Source organism: Bacillus rossius, chromosome 16, assembly GCF_032445375.1.
Source record: "Bacillus rossius redtenbacheri isolate Brsri chromosome 16, Brsri_v3, whole genome shotgun sequence".
Lineage (NCBI taxonomy): Eukaryota > Metazoa > Arthropoda > Insecta > Phasmatodea > Bacillidae > Bacillus > Bacillus rossius.
Genome location: NC_086343.1, coordinates 3,507,946 through 3,525,422, shown reverse-complemented (window position 1 = coordinate 3,525,422; position 17,477 = coordinate 3,507,946). Strand labels below are relative to the sequence as shown.

Here is a 17,477-nt window from a genome sequence, read left to right as displayed (position 1 = left end):
GAATTCGCTGCCGGAGCAGCTGCGTCGACTATCGACTCGTTTGATTAGCAGATCGGCTACGATCAAAGCGAAAAAAATAAAAACTTGAAAAAAAAAAATACCAAACACAGGATTTGAGCCTGATTTTCGATGAGAAATTTTAAGAAATGATTCGGCAACAGGTTTTCAAGGGATCTAAAATTCTAATAGATATTCCCTGGGATTTAGGTGTGGCAATAAATTATCTTTTCATTTGCAACTATGTACAACTAACAGACTATCTGGACAGCTAACAGACTAACGGTCTTGGGTTCTAATTCGTGACAGCACTCCTGATTTCGGTTTCCTGCATGTTCGCGCAAGATAGCTTCAGATTAATGCTTGGAACGGTTCTTTACCATGCTGAAATCGTGTGAATATTTATAATTAACTAACAATTACAGTTATAAATTGTTACCATATTGATTTAGTTTTTAACAAAAAAAAATATCATTAATAATTTTTTCTCCTCACTATACTTCACACTGTGGGTATTTACAAGCTTATAATATAGGATAGCTAGCAAGTTAAAGTCACTACCAACAAAAATAAAACGGAAATGGGGTCGTAACGGGCGAAATACAACGAGACTTTCGCAAACTATATTCCTTGCTCGCGAGGTTATCCGCAGCTTCAAGCCAGGTCTCGCGAGGCAGAGCCACGCAGTCGAAGAACGAAAACGGCACACCAGTCGGCCGAGAAACTGTTTTACAGTCGGCAATCGCAGAGTTTTACGATCTCCCGATCCATAAACTCCCCCCGCAAAAAAAAAAAAAAAAAAAAAAGGAGTTCGGATATGACAGTTAATAAAAATAAAAAAACCAGCCCAGGAAAGATAATCCCTGCCCTGCGCCAAGTACGTAATGCATTGTGTTTATTTCATCACAATGGACGTGTGTTGTGAGGGGAATGTAAAACATATTTTGAGCAAGAGTGGAGCCTGCCTTTTTTCATTCCGAGTGTAAGAATACAGAGAATTGTGAGCCAGGAATAGGAAGCACGCCTCTGTGGGAGGCAAGTTATCTCACCAATTGTTTTTAAGAGAAACCTATTTTAAAATAAATTGGTAAGGTCAGTTGAGGCGATGACATCAGAGCATAACGAAAAGGTGGTGTAGGTAATACAAGAAAAGGGTAGCGCTCAGAGAATTTCGTAAAGTGTAACGACCAGGAAAGACAGTGATGTAATTTAACTGTGTCAATTCTCTCTCAAACACCACTAGCATCGATTCACGCTCTTGTGATCTCTTACCTCTGTAAAAAAACGAGACAATAAGGTTCCCTCCCTCAAAGCCATGTCGGTTATGTCACTTCCTCGTCACTACTACCATTTAAGAGAAATTCCTATACATTTATCTCGATGGCTTTCTTGCATTTTTGCTTCGACAGATAGTATTCACTTTTCTTTTCTTACAGCTGTAAAAACGTTAGGCAAGAATTCATGATTGCGATTACTTGCGTGGCTATTTACAACTAGCATTATTTTAATGTACGATTGGCAACCAGACAACGAATCAAAAATACCCAACTTGATTTATTTATAGGAATAAATGTTCAGGCTCTATTTAACCCGCCGTGTTTGATCATTGCATGTTATTATTCATAGAATATTTCTTCAGAAACCACATATAAAAGCACCGGTAATTATATCAAGCTTGTCAATGTAAGTGTTTTTTTGCTATTTATATAAAATAATCAAGGTAATATTCATGAATGAAACTTTCGCCTGAGTAGTTCTGTTATGTTTACGGGCTAAAAATTGATTTGATAAGTTTCCACAGCTAGCTAACACATGAAAAAAATATTTTTTGAAGTGACAACGTCTAATAAATCGATGAACGCCGGCTGCACGCACGAAAAAGTGTCCCGTTACGCACATTGTTCCGTTACGCTGTGTCCCGTTACGCTCATTGTACGCTTGCACCGCATATATCTCTCTATCACTCGATTGGCCTATGCGTCCGAGGAGAAGAAAGACAGCGGCAGCACACAACTTACATCTACACGTGAACTGTCTCGTCAACTGTTTATAAAGTGAAGCGAAAAGTTAATGTTTTTTTCATTGCTTATTACAACAACAATTTAGGCAATAAAGGTTAATTATTCTTGCATTTTAATAAATCTGATTACTAGTATAATTTCAAGTAATTATTCTTTTATTATTAAAATAAAAAATGATTAAATTTTATTCATAAAAGTATGCAATCATTATTTCATCAATGATTTTGTTATGACGTCACGTTAAACGATATAGTCCGTAAACCGACTTTACAGACACCCAATATTTTTTTAATGTTATCATCTACAAAATATTACGTTATGAAAAATTTTGAACCTGAATAAAGGCAAAACTGAGTGAACACGGTGGGTGAACAGCAGTGACGGCGAGAAGAAAGGCACAGCCGAGGTCGGTAGAGAGAGAGAGACACGTACCCGATGCTGATGCGCATGGTCTGGTTGCGGTACAGCCGCAGTGACGTCATCTCCTGGAAGAGCGACAACACGCGCATCTCGCGCAGCTGGCGGATGTACAGGTCCGGGATCCAGAACAGCTGCCGCTGCTCCCAGGTCAGCTCCATGAACTCCAGCGCCTCCGAGGCGATGCGCACGCGCCGGTCCTTCCAGTGCACGTTCAGGAACACGTCCAGCGATATCTCCTGCCACACACGCAGCGGGGTCTCTTTCGGAACACACCTGCCGTGTTTAGGAACATGTCCAGCGAGATCGCTTTTAGAACACACCCAGGAGGAACTCTTTTGGAACCCACCTGCCGTATTTAGGAACATGTCCGGCGAGATCGCTTTTGGAACACACCCAGCGCGTTCACGGGGTCTCTTTCGGAACCTACCTGCCGTATTTAGGAACATTTTTAATGAGATCGCTTTTAGATCACACCCAGGAGGAACTCTTTCGGAACCCACCTGCCGTATTTAGGAATATGTCCGGCGAGATTGCTTTTTGAACACACCCATCTCGTTCACGGGGTCTCTTTCGGAACCCACCTCCCGTATTTAGGACTATATCTAGTGAGATCGCTTTTAGAACACACCCGCCGCGTTCACGAACACATCAAGTGGGAATTATTTTGGAACCCACCTACCGTATTTAGGAATATGTCCAGTGAGATCGCTTTTGGAACACACCCACCGCGTTCACAAGCACATCAAGTGGGAAATCTTTTGGAGCCCACCTACTGTATTTAGGAATATGTCCAGTGAGATCGCTTTTGGAACACACCCACGGCGTTCACAAGCACATCAATTGGGAAATCTTTTGGAGCCCACCTACTGTATTTAGGAATATGTCCAGTGAGATTGCTTTTAGAACACACCCACCGCGTTTACGAACACATCCAGTGGGATCTCTTTTGGAGCCCACCGAACCGTATATAGGAACATGTCCGGTGAGATCGCTTTTAGAACACACCCACCACGTTCGCAAACACATCCAGTGGGATCTCTTTTGGAACCCATCTACTATATTTAAGAATATGTCCAGTGAGATCGCGTTTATAAAACACCCACTGAGTGAGTGTTTTGAGTGTGGAGGTGGCAAGGCAGAGAGAGAGAGAAAAAGGGGGGGGGGATGGGCATATGAGGAAAAAAAATGGGATAGGGTGATATAACATAATTTTTATATCATTTGTTTTCTAAACTGACTTTTTTTAATCGCCGAACATGACTAACAAAAATTACAGGAAAACACCGAACTAACAAAAGCCACGAGTTTAGCGGGCAGCGACTGAGTCTGAGGTTAAAACGTAACATGCGTTTTGTATTTGTGTACTTGTGTACACACACACACACTCGTACACGTCAATGCAGATTGTAGCAGTTCGTGGTCTGCTTGCCGTGACCCGAACAAGGTTGGGAACGCCGGTGTAGCGGGACACGTGAGGGACAAGGTCCCCTGGCGGGGGGGGGGGGGGAAGGGGGGTGGTAAGCAGCACTGGCGAGGTCGAATGTGCAAATGAGGGTGGTCTAGCGGGGCGGCTTCCTTTGGCTCGCGTGCGCGCGGCCTTAACACCACTTAATTCGCCGAGGCGAGCACCGAATACAATCGACCGCACGAGTCGTTTACCTCAGAGAGGAAAAAAGACAGAATAAGAAAGAGAAAGAGGAGTAATATAGAAAAAGAAAGATGTAAAAATAACGAGAAAGAAAGAAATATAGAAAAATAAAGAGAGAAAATGAAGGAGAAAGAAGAGAGAGAGAAATATGGAAAGAGATAGATAGAAAAGGAATGAGAAAGAGAGAAATATAAAAAAGAAAGCGAGAGAAAGAAAGAGTAAGAGAGAAAAATAAAGAAATATAGAGAAAGAAAGAGGGAAAAAGAGTGATAGAAAAATAGAGGAAATTTGAGAGATCCTTTCAGTACTAGCCAGCGATATGCAAAGATATAACTTTGGTAAAGAGTACATTTATGTGTTCTCGTGTTTTTTTTATGTTGAAAATAAACTTATATTAGGAAACTCGGACACGAAATTTAACGTAGAATTCTTTTTAAAATAATTCCGAGACTTGATAAATATACTGATCAATAAAATATTTGCTTTTCCAAGTAGCTACGCACCAAAATTTCTAAACGCGAATCACACTTAGTTTCTGCGCCCGCCGCTAGAATTCGCTGCCTGAATCGTAAACTTTGCTTGCCACCAACAACCGCAGTTTGCAGCACGAAAAAAACAAACAAAGAAAAAACATAATCTTGTTAAAATTCACTAAACATTAAATATTTTAACGATAACTGTTTAAAAATGTTGTTTGGCAGCGGTGGGATTCGAACCCACGCCCTTTCGGACTGGTGCCTAAAACCAGCGCCTTAGACCGCTCGGCCACGCTACCTTATGCCAGATCTATGAAACAAGTTTAAACAGATTTATCAGAAGTAGTACCATTTGTATCTATTTATGTCGTAAATTGATTTAATTGAAATAACAGGACAGGTTTTGTGGTCGTTGTAGACCATCTGGATGCTCATTTTTTAACATTAAATTTACTTTCTCTATAATTTACAATTAGATATGTAGTTTTTCAATTCCAAATCAAAGCCGTATACATGTCTTGGGAATCACTTTAGACTTTAGGTTAGTAATGTCTGTTTTCGACTTATTTTCTCAATCTGGACGTGCATTCGAAGACGGTCGGTCGAATCCTGACCCATCATGTAGACAGCAGTGTAATGAAAAATAACTATCTACTATCAGCACAAGTCAATCAGCAGATGCGGCAATTGTTCAGCAACTCCGCTGAGGGCTGTCGGATCACGAGAAGCCTAAGATGTAAGTACATCAAGTTCTGTCCCTGCCCGAACACGTCCGAATATTCACCTTCGGCCAACCTCGGGATTGGTTTTATTTTTTGCGCAGGAAAAATTAATTCAATTATTAAAAGTGGTCGTTAAGGATACCCACATTAAAACACTTTAAAACACTATGGACGGTTGGTTAGGTTAGTATGGCTACATTAAAATAAACAGAGAAATATAAATATATATAAATAAACCCCGAGGTTGGCCGAAGGTGAATATTCGGGCGTGTTCGGGCAGGGACAGAACTCGATGTACATCTTAGGCTTCCCGCCGGGTCGCTACCTACACAAGCTCCCTAGAGGCGCAGGGAAACTGAGTTGCCTTTTCGTCGCAAATCGGTGGTGTTTGAGGAGGGAGTGGGAGGCAACCCGTCCCAGCATCAGTCCTCTGGACCACTCTCGGCTGACTTGTGGTTGACTCAGAGGAGACCCCCTTCCCTCACCGCAAGTGCATCCCAGCACGGCATATGCAAACGATCTACAGCAGTGGTTCCCAAACTTTTTCAGCTGGCGACCCACCTTTTCACGGTCTATCGTCCATGGGGATGTAATAAGAAACCTTATTTGCATCGTATCCCTTCCTTATGTATATATATATAATTTACCAAAAAAATATTGTAAATAAATATATATGCTTTATTTTAAGATACCGATTGATTATTGAAAAACAATTTGTGTTCTGATTTGAAAATGGTTGACAAAATATAAGAATTTTGTAGCAAAACAGTTATTTATTTAACAATACATATGTGTTTGCACACATTTCGATTTGTTTCGATTTTTTCTTATCTTCTCTGATGGTTTACTCGATGGTTTCTGATAGTTTTAGGATCGAGTCGCGACCCACCTGTAACATCTTCCGCGACCCCACTAGTGAGTCCGCGACCCACCGGTTGGGAACCGCTGATCTACAGCCTCGGCAACTGATACCCTCAGGGCATAATCCGATTGGGAGACAAGCAAACCTTTTATGTACACGTCCAAGTTCGGAAAAGTCCAAACCGGGCATGGGTTCTGAGAACCGGGGAAGTAGATACGCCCATTTTACAATCGCGGCATGCATCCCAGTACACTCTTTTCTGGCCCGAAGGCCACCTCCCCTCCTACGTCTGCGCCCTTTTAGGGTAGAATAGGATTCGTCTTTCCAATCTCATTTGATCCAGAGCCCAACATCTGAATCAAACTCGGAAAACAAGGTCCCCTCCGCTCTGTCCGACTTGCGGACCGCCAACTGCCTACGCAAGTCAATGGACAGAGTTTGGGGACGCACCACAACGCCGAGTTACCACAACGCCGAAATGCCAAATTGACCACAACGCCGACAGCTAAAAAACTGCTGTGTACCACAACGCCGAAATACACTAACGCCGAAAAATGTCATTGCAGGACTGCCACAAAGGTTAGGTTAGGTTAGACTAGGTTAGTCTAGAATAGGATAGGCTAGTTTAAGTTAGGTTAGGTTATATTACGCTAGGTTAGGTTAGGTAAGGTTAGGTTTGATTGTGGTATTTCGGCGTTAAGGTACATTTAAGAAACACACACAAATTCATTCAGTTGTTATTTCGGCGTTGTGGTACACAGCAGTTTTCTAGCTGTCGGCGTTGTGGTAACGACCCACAGAGTTTCACAGTGAAGAGTTAGCCTCAGGTTTCCATCACCCGGCAGGCACAGACGCAACCAGCACGCACTGACTTTTGGGTAACTTACGTATTAACGCCATCGCAGCTACCTTTAAATATTGTGGACGGTTGGTTGGGTTAGTATAGCTACATTAAAAAAAAACCTATAAAATATTTATTATTGTTGCTGAGGAATGACCAATTTAAGATGTGGCTATCCTGATCCAACCAAAAGTTCACATGATTTCACAGTATTTTTAATGTTGCTATATACTAACCCAACAAACCGTCCACAATATTTAAAAGGTAGCTGCGGTGGCGTTAATACTTAAGTACCAAAATTTGTCATCGAGCTGAGCCAATCCGGTCACGGAAAACCCAGAAACCCGAGGAAAGCCACTCACCTCCTTGTTCTCGTCCACCGCCGACACCCGGTTGATGAAGAGCGATATGGCCACCTCCGTCACTCCGCCTGGGAACACAGCAGCAGCACAGTCCAGCCCTCCGAGTCACTCTGGCGACGAGTACAATGTGATGAGTGTCTGAAGTAGCTTGGCCTCTGGGTTGCAGCCGCATCCTAGGCGAAATAATTCACTGGACGTTTAGGGTCAACATTGCAGTCGCCATCATCAGGGAGCAGTTACCTACTGGTAACTGGCTGTAGGTAACTGCTCCCTGATTATGGCGACTACAGTGTCGACCTGAAACGTCGGTGAATTATTCGCCAAAGGACACGGCTACAACCCAGGAGCCAAGATACTGGCAACTGGCAGCAGGTAACTGCTCCCTGATGACGGTGATTGCAATGTCGACCCGAAACGTCGGTGAATTATCCGCCAAGGACACGGTTACAACCCAGAAGCCAAGCTACTTCCGACAATGGCTGTGAAAGCCTGTGAACGCGACGTGTGTTTGTGAACGTAACTGAAACCACCAGTGTGTGAAATCACAGGTTTTGTACATTTGTACCTTTACACCAAAGGAACTGTAACCCTAACAAAAAAATGTTCGCAGCCATACCTACTGGGTTCGGACTTATGCTTCGTGTTGTCGCAGTACCTGAGTATTAGAGCTTTCCAGTATTTTTAACTGTGTACGTCAATAAGCATAACAAAACAAAATAAGTTAAATAAATTTGAATTTTCAATTTATTGAATCCAACTAATGTCATGTATTTTAGAATAATTTTCGTACCAAAATGTGTGGACAAAATTGATATATTATTTTTACTCTAGTTACTTAATTTTTTTTGACATTCCTGATGTTGGCACATTTCTCCAACACAAAAATGATCGCTGATCTATTTTTATTGATCAGAGATGGTCTGTCTTAAGCATGAAAATTACAATTACTTTTTTATTGCAAATATGAGTTGTATATCGCCACAAAAAATTAAGTTTTGGTTGAAATACGTTAGCATTAAGAAACATTTTGTTCCCATATTTGTTGGATAAATAGACTTTATAAAATTGAACACACGATAACGCTGAAATCTGCCGTTCGAGAAGCGAGATTGACCTACAAACAAGAGTGTGCAGTCTCGACTCCGGTCCTGACGCAGGGGTGCGTGCAAGCGGCAAGGGGGGGGGGGGGAGACATTCTGCGGCAGGTGGTGACGTCAATGAGTGCGTGACGCACTAGCTGCGGCGGCGAAGGAGGTCACGTGACGCACTCACCCTCGGCTAGGCTAGTACATGTACCGTCAAGCGTCGCTGACGAAAAAAAATTGACGGCCTCTCGTTCTGCTGAAACGCGTCTGAAAGATTTCACTACTACTGAATATCCATGAAGGTTGTCAGCGCATAGCAGATCAGGTGCAACGAAACACGAATAAAAAAAAAACCTTCCGACAGACTGAGAATTATTCATAAAATAATTTGTTATAAAAAAATAATTATTAAATGAATTTTATAATGAAAAATAAATGTAATATTTTATCTATAATAACAAATATTCCTAAAATGTATTATTAACGCCGTTATACTAGAATGAATCCCCAGTAAACATATTTTTCATCTTTTCCCCCCCTTCACATTAGTTGTCATAACAAGTGTTTAATTATTTTGTTTATAAATATATCTATAACATTTTAATATTATTTTCTCAAGCTAAACATTTCTTTTTTAAGTGTGTTACAGTTTTCTAAAAGCGCTTCAGAGATTGGACGAATTAAAAACGTTGATTTATTCATCTATTCTTTCGCATCAGTACAACGTAGACCATTAGCATAAGACAATAAGAAGTAAAAGTAACTGAATTAATAAATGGTGTGGCACCTACTAAATAAAAAAAGTGTGTCGCAGCTACCAAACTTGATGAGAACACGATAACGATATTTTGAGCAATAGCTTAACAAACGCTTTTTAAAAAATGCAAGTGAAATTTTATTTCGCTTTTTGATTTACATTATAATTTTACATACATTCTAAATTTATATTTTATGTCTTGCAAATATTTTATTGCTTACGTTGCCTTTATAGTATTAATTTTTATGGTTAAAAACGCACTTTTTTTAATTTTAAGCTTAAGGATTACTTGAAGCATAAAACATGCAGTTATTTATATATATATATATGAATCGTAGAGCAAATGTAATATTAGCTGATGCAATTTGTAAACCATTAAAGTATAATGACCAGAGAGCAGCAGGTAAATATAACTTCAACCAACCACATTTCAAACACTCGACAATTCGTTTCGAAGCTGGCTGGTTTCTTCATGCAACTGCGAAGTGTATGTAATCAACGAGCTGACAGCTCCCGAATACTGTAAATAATATTTGAAAATTAAAAAAAAAGTATGCAATTTTATCATCAATGTTTTCTTATGACGTTATCACGTAAAATTATCGTCCGTAAACCGACTTTACAGACAACCCCCTTTTTTTTTCGTAAACATGCCCCACTCGAACATCTCGAGCAGTTTTCAAATCGCGTGGATTGTTCCGAAGATCTGCACACCGCGTGTGGCCCCGGGTGAAGGGGTGGGGAGAGACTAGAGTGAGGGGTTGCAGCCGAAGAAGGCGTGTGGAAGTCCCCGGGACAATAAGGGATAGGGCGGGCCAAGGCAAGGACACCGGGGCCCGCTTATCTCTCTGCTCTGACTTGCAGATGAGGACCCCCCCCCCCCCCCCCCCTCTTCGACCACCCTCCTGCTACAAGGTGCGCCCCTGGAGGAGGGTGGTGGGGGCAGCGTCTGCACGGTCCCGCAACCCGCAACGCTCGACCGCGCCGCGGGGCTGCCTACCCGCGCAGGCGGAGTAGCTTACCCCTCCCCTCCTTCACCCCTTTCACCAACACTACTCCCACCCTCGCGCCGTGACGTCATCGCCGCCGCGCCTGGGCCTTCCGCAACCCGCCACACACGGCGGCGAGCGGCGCCGCTTAATTTTAACCTCCAAGGTCGCGAGGCGGTTCGAATCCACGGCAAGGTGTTTTTTTGATCGAAAGTTATGATAATGTCAAGGGTAGGCGTTTTTCAGCTACGAAGCGGAACATTTTAAAGCACTGAATTTTTGGCCTTCAAATATGGTGAATGCCTTTATAACATAGTTCAATATTAAAAAAGCTCTGTATGTAACTTTATTTTTTTTTATTTGAGGAGTGCTGTGAAAGACAGGCTTAAATTGTTATGGACATTTTTACAGTTACCATTATAAATATTTCGCTATATATATGTATCAGTAACCAACATATATTTTAAAAAAAAATCCATATTCTTTGGTGTCAAAATTTAGAAAAAAAATATTGCACAAAGAGAATACCATTAAATTTCACATAAATCGTTCGGGGTGTTTAAGGCCAAAGCAATATATGCAATTAACTTCACAATTGTTTTTATCATCCTTGCGTGGATAATATTTTTGTCAGTATTTTTTTTTTCAAGTGGTAGGAACCTATAAGATATGCAACCTTAGACAACAGTCGCGAAAGCTTGCGATCCTTACTCACGTGGATTTTGAGATAAAACTTAGGCCCAGTGCTCGCGAAACAGACCAGATGGTCAAGTTCAGCTCTCGCATTTTCCCGTTTTCGGGGAAGAAAACCTCATCAAATTCCCTTCCCCCCTCCCCCTCTCCTTGCTTAAAAACAATCTTAACCCCCGAACTTGATCGGGGTGGCGGCGGATCGATCTGAAGGTTCCTTAACGAGGTCGACTCCGAGTTGGGGGGGGGGGGTGGAGTTGGGACACGAATTGGAATCCGGTTTGGCCCCGAGGTCGCGCCGCTCCCCGCAGTTCGCGTTCCGAACGCGAGAAGTTTACAACAGAGGAGCGAAGAAAATAAAAGAAGAACACGGATTTACCCTGGTTCAGGGGCTTAGGCCCGGTTAGAACCCGGTCCTGGAATCTCCTTAGCTTCGCTGATGGCAACCTCTGTTCCCTCGCCAGATCCGCAACACCCGGTTTGTTAACATCTAAATAATCATTTTGTATGCTATCGATAGAAACCGGAAAAAAAATCGCGGGTTCAATGGCCTTCAGGATAGACTGCACATACCCCTGTACACATTCGGGCAAATAACGCAAGTTCATTGGCTGCCGACTTGTAAGTCGTCTCAGCTGGTTTGTCTGTGATTCGATCCTACTTTGTTTGAGGGTTTATAACTGGTTGAGATTCGTCCAGATGAACAGTAAGCCAATAGCAAAATTATCTAAGAGGTATATGTGTTTGAATTCTAACCTGTCACCGAATGAATCCGCGAATTTTGCAGGTCTCTAGTGATGGGTCTCTAATTGGCCCTCAGTCCTCCGGATTAACAGTGAACCAATGGCAGAAGCAGCACTAAGGTACAATTATTTGAATTTTAGCATAACACGAAATGAATCCGCGAATTTTTCAGGTCTTTAACTATCCATAATCATAGGAAGTTTTATTTTATAATTTTTAATACAATGACAGTATTAGTAATGGCTATTTCACAGGAGAAAACTATTTATAGGAGTCGGTCACAATCATAACAATTTATTGCAATCGTTATGTACTAATAGGAGGTAGTAAGGCGTCTAGGCACCCGTTGAAAAATCATGAATACAACGAACACTTTAATTTTAATAATTAAGGCGTGTTCCACTTATGTAGCTGTATTTTAAATGTTACTCTATTGTTACACTTCCATATTATACACATCTGTATGAAGTGGGCTAATATTTGTGCTTCATTATACGGTTGTCTCCAAGGTATACATATATCTTTGGAGTTACAGAGTCAGTGATTGATGAGCGTAACTATATATATATATATATAGGCTGGTCAAACAGAGCCAAAATTTTCAATATTAAACGATATTTAAAAAAAAATAAGTCCAAACGGTTGAAACCAAGATGAGACGTTCAGTTACGTTTCCTTAAGAGTAAGAATTGAATATTATCATTAGATGCTCTTGATGAAATTCAATAGAAAGCGTGTGTACAGTTGAATGCCTCTTGTCATTGCATATCGGGTTATTCGAAATAGTCTGTGGAAAAACTTTAAATCATCTGACCAATTCGCGCGCTACCCGGAGAGAAAGCAGCAGCCAATGAACACATGTCATCAGCAGGTTTTTTTTATTAGTAAAATATGATAATAACTCAAATTTCAATGTTTATACACCTTGAAGCAATGATAACAAGGGATATAATCCCAGATTTGATAGTTTATAGTTACAAAGTACGAGTTGCGAAAGTACGCGAAAGTATGCAAATTTATGCCAAATATAAAATGTATTGAAAAAGTATGTAAAGGCCACCTGTAACTAGCTGTAAAATTGTTTCCATTCAAATCTTCAAAAAGGAGAATAAAATACATTAAACTATATTCGTTACATAAATACACACGTTAACTCCGTTGCCTAGGCACTACCGTTACCTTGTGACTCTGATATTGCATTACCGACTGTAAAAAAGTTTCAGTAAATTTTTTTTTGTGACCACAACAAAATTTATTTGTCGCTGTAGACCCCACCAAAGAATTTCCGTAGAATATAATATTTCTTTTTTGATGTTAAACAGCTCGTTTGGCGACTCAGCAAAGTCTCATGTCTGACCCGTGACATTATATTGCTCGGTCGATCGAGCGAAGCAGGCTCCCTGAAAGGTCACGTACCCGAAATTTGCTTGCGAAATTAAAAAATAGCGTGAATCCCGATAAAGCAATTGAAGGGATGCCAGATCAGTAATTCACAGAAAAATAACAAACGTCATATAGAGTAGGTATTCAGTGCGTGTAGTATTTTTGATTTGACCAACTCGATTACCGCCGACAAATCGTATTTCGCGGGCGCTATCGTGTGGCATCAAAAACCCGACACGTGAATATTCCTAAACAAAAACTCTAGGCCTACATGGATTGTGGTCCAGAAATGCGGTCCTTAAATAACTATTCTTACTCTCTCAGTGTATCAGAACTGAATAAACAATGCAATTTTTTTGTAAATGGAATAACAGAAATTTGTATATTTGTACATTTTGTATCACTTCAAAACAGTGTTCGCAGTAATACTAGGTTCGTATTCTTACCCGGGCATTTATGATTTGTCTTTTCCCAGTACCTCCAATAGTTAAACTTATTTGCAAACCGTTCCTTGAATAGATTTCCAGTATTAACTGCGCACATTAATAAGCATAATAAAACAAAATGAAGTACAATTAATAATCATTCGATTATATTTTTTCCGTATTAAAAAAAATGTGCCAATTTTCTTAAGAATACTCTGTATTATCTCGAAAAACGTGTTTCACATTTGCCAAAATAACCATAACCAAGTGTTGTACAAAATGAGAATATCTTTCTTGTAGTATTACAAACTATTTCTTGGCAACTGGTCCCCAAAGGAATCTTTTGTAAAAGTAAAGAAATTTTTTTCTATTCAGTTACTGACACGAATATTTAATAAATGCATTATGTAGAAACGTAGAATTTAAGCACTTACACACATGCATCAAGATGGTGATTGGACCACAGAGCTCTAGACACAGTCTAGATTCTTACCCGGGTATTTATGTTTTGTATTGTCCTATTACGTGCAAAAGTTAAAGCTTTTTGCAAACCGTTCCCTTAAAAGCTTTCAAAATTTAACTGCGCATGCACAACAAAAAATGCCCAATTGTTGAACATTAGATTATCTTTTCCTTGGTTCATAAAAATCATACTTGAATGAAGCCTCGATTAAAATATAAAATTATGCGTCAATTTTCGTAAGTATTACTGGGTTTTTTTTTAAAGTATTTTAAATATGCAAAAAAAAAACACAGCCATGATTTGCGCAAAGTTACAATATCTTACTTGTAGCATTGCAAACTGTTCATTGGCAAGTGGTGTCCCGAGGGATCTTGTGAGCAAGCACAGCAGAGTGTTGTCCTCACAGCAGAGTGTTGTCCTCACAGCAGAGTGTTGTCCGGGCACTCACCTGGGGGAGGCACGTTCTTGTTGTAGTCCACGTCCAGGTCGTACAGCTCCTTCGCGCCCAGGCAGCTCTCGGGGCTCAACCAGCCGCTGCGACAGAGAGCAGCACCCTTCCTTCAGGCCACGGCTACAAGTGATGCCCTTCCTTCAGGCCACGGCTACAAGTGATGCCCTTCCTTCAGGCCACGGCTACAAGTGATGCCCTTCCTTCAGGCCACGGCTACAAGTGATGCCCTTCCTTCAGGCCACGGCTACAAGTGATGCCCTTCCTTCAGGCTACATGTGATGCCCTTCTTTCAGTCTACAAGTGTATGTCCTTCCTTCAATCTACAAGTGATGCCCTTCCTTCAGGCTACATGTAATGCCCTTCTTTCAGTCTACAAGTGTATGTCCTTCCTTCAGTCTACAAGTGATACTCTTCCTTCAGGCTACGGCTACAAGAGATGCCCTTCCTTCAGGCCACGGCTACAAGTGATGCCCTTCCTTCAGGCCACGGCTACAAGTGATGCCCTTCCTTCAGGCTACATGTGATGCCCTTCTTTCAGTCTACAAGTGTATGTCCTTCCTTCAATCTACAAGTGATACTCTTCCTTCAGGCTACGGCTACAAGAGATGCCCTTCCTTCAGGCTACGGCTACAAGTGGATACCCTTCCTTCAGGCTACGGCTACAAGAGGATGCCCTTCCTTCAGGCTACGGCTACAAGAGATGCCCTTCCTTCAGGCTACGGCTACAAGTGGATACCCTTCCTTCAGGCTACGGCTACAAGAGGATGCCCTTCCTTCAGGCTACGGCTACAAGAGGATGCCCTTCCTTCAGGCTACGGCTACAAGAGGATGCCCATTACGACGAAAATGAATTCGTTAGAACAGCTCAGATCTGTTCGCCAAAACATAGTGGTTATTTTCGGGCGTGTTCTGATACAAGTTTGCTTATATCCAATTTATCAAATACAAGACTTATTAATTTTTCTACATCCATTGTTATGACCCACTGACTAACCTACAGTCAGCACGTGGACGTCACAACTAAATGAGAAAAACCAAACTGGTTTGAACGACCAACCAGTTCTTACATGTTCGTGTGTAATCTGCAGGGCTGGTTTCAGGCAGTTGTAAACACTTCCATTTCATTCGCACTGTTTGATTGTTCTGGCGAGCTCGTCAGAACATTTTGTCCTCAGAACAAGCATCCATTGCAACCGTATCCTAACCAGGTCTTTGCCATGCTAATGATTGAGTCAAAAACAGAACGACCTCCGCCCTTTTTTACTGTATGGGTAGCGGAACGTTTTATTTTAAAACTAATTCCTTGACCATTTATTGTTAACACATAGTTCCTTGGTCTGTGGGTAACTGATACCCTGAATATGGCGAGTGCAAAGTCTACCGAAACGTTGGTGAAAGCTTCTCCTTCGACGCAACCACTTTTTAGCTTAATAATTACGGATTTTCAAGATGTTGGCCGTAATGAAAAATGCAACGTTGAAGAGTGGGACATTCAATTCCAAGATGGCGGAATGTTCTACAATCCAAGATGGGTGATGTTACTTCATAATTAAAAATTAAGGGATCCAGGACGTCAGATCCAAAATAGCCATCGGGGTCAAATATCAAGGTAAACATCATACAAGCTGGTGGCCATGACGTCATAATTTCAAAATGGCGCTCGGCTCCACAGGCTCTGCGCCTGTAGCAGGAGGAACTATTATATACTACTGATAGTCAGTAAATATAATTTAGACTTAAGTAATTATTTGCCTGGTACTTTGATTTCGAAAAAAACGAAAAATAACAAAACGTTTTGTTCAAAGTGCATAAAGAGAAATAACATTTGCAAGTCAGTTTTTTAAAGCAAAACTTGTCATATTTTGCAAAAAAAAAATCGTATTTCTACGTTTGCATTCACTGGCAGTAATGTTTAAAAAACATTGCAGGTAGTTTGATTAAAGATTTGTTTAAGACAAAAATAGTCCAGTCTGTTTAAGTAATTTTTAACGTTTATTTGAATAATTCAAATAGGATAACTGAAACAAACACTTTTTACTTTAACACAGACACAGAATTAATGAATTTTTCTTTAATGAAAGCAATAAATACTCTTGCGTATGGTGAACAAACGAACTCGGTAAATAAAAACACTTAAAGGAGGCTGAGCAAAACTGTTTCAGGGGGAGGTCACGATATTGCTGCTGAAACTGTTGGCATTTGATGTGCTGTATAGAGAGAGAGAGAGAGAGAGAGAGAGAGAGAGAGAGAGAGAGAGAGAGAGAGAACTCTGAGCAGATCGATCAGGGAAGTTTGCGGAAAGGAGAGAAACAGAAAATAGGTGAAGACAGAAGTAAAAAGCCCCAACTCGAAGCAATAACTCAAGAAAGAATTCGTCAACCTAAGACTGTATCCTCCCCTTCCACTTCCCCTCGCCAAGAAGCCATCGATATTAAATTTCAGAAGAGCGTCTCCAAGTTTCAAACTAAAACAATGTAAGTGGGATAAAGCAATGGTTCTTAATTCGCACAGCTATACGAAGAAATACGAGACGATGAAATGGAACTGCCTGGACCATAACGTTTTTTTTCCGAACCACTTGGCGAAACAACTTGAATCTCATGAATGAGGCAACAGGCCATCGCCTTATGAGCCAGACTAGTGTGTCTCATCACAAAAGACTTGAGAGATTTGCGTTGGATTTCAATGCCAAGATATATTCCGCATTACTTGTTAAATATCATATTCAGGAGTTTTTGACGTGACGTCTAATAAATCGATGAACGCCGGCTGCACGCACGAAAAAGTGTCCCGTAACGCATACTGTCCCGTTACGCGCATTGTACGCTTGCGCCGCATCTATCTCTCTTCCACTCGATTGGAACAACCATCGATTTGACTTTTTCGAGGCACATTAAACTTGAAACACTCCCATTCTTTCCTACTTTTACTATCATCGTCCTATCCTTAACAGAATAACACAGATTGTAAGAAGTTAATTAGCAAACATGTATAAAAGTTATAGTTAAAATAATCTCTTCCTTAAAGTAATAAAAATATTATTTGAATTAATGAGTGCAAATAAAAGTAAATTTATCAATTAAATTGTAGATTTCATTTCACTCCTTCTTTGTATCCATACAAAATAGCGATAAATCAATA

The 17,477-nt window shown here is 40.9% G+C and overlaps 1 protein-coding gene and 1 non-coding gene across 2 annotated transcripts in view; both read right to left on the bottom strand.

The window, feature by feature from the left end:
• The window catches only part of LOC134540284 (glycine receptor subunit alpha-4-like), a 37,397-nt gene that overhangs the window by 7,960 nt on the left and 11,960 nt on the right, over positions 1-17,477 (bottom strand). The window contains exons 3-5 of the mRNA XM_063382942.1: positions 14,334-14,419; positions 7,350-7,417; positions 2,451-2,674 (exon numbers count right to left, since the gene is read on the bottom strand). Coding sequence (XP_063239012.1) covers positions 2,451-2,674; positions 7,350-7,417; positions 14,334-14,419 — 378 coding nt within the window. The remainder of the gene's footprint in view (positions 1-2,450; positions 2,675-7,349; positions 7,418-14,333; positions 14,420-17,477) is intronic.
• On the bottom strand, positions 4,782-4,861 carry Trnal-uag (transfer RNA leucine (anticodon UAG)). Its single transcript has one exon. It is a non-coding gene; the product is annotated as a tRNA-Leu (tRNA).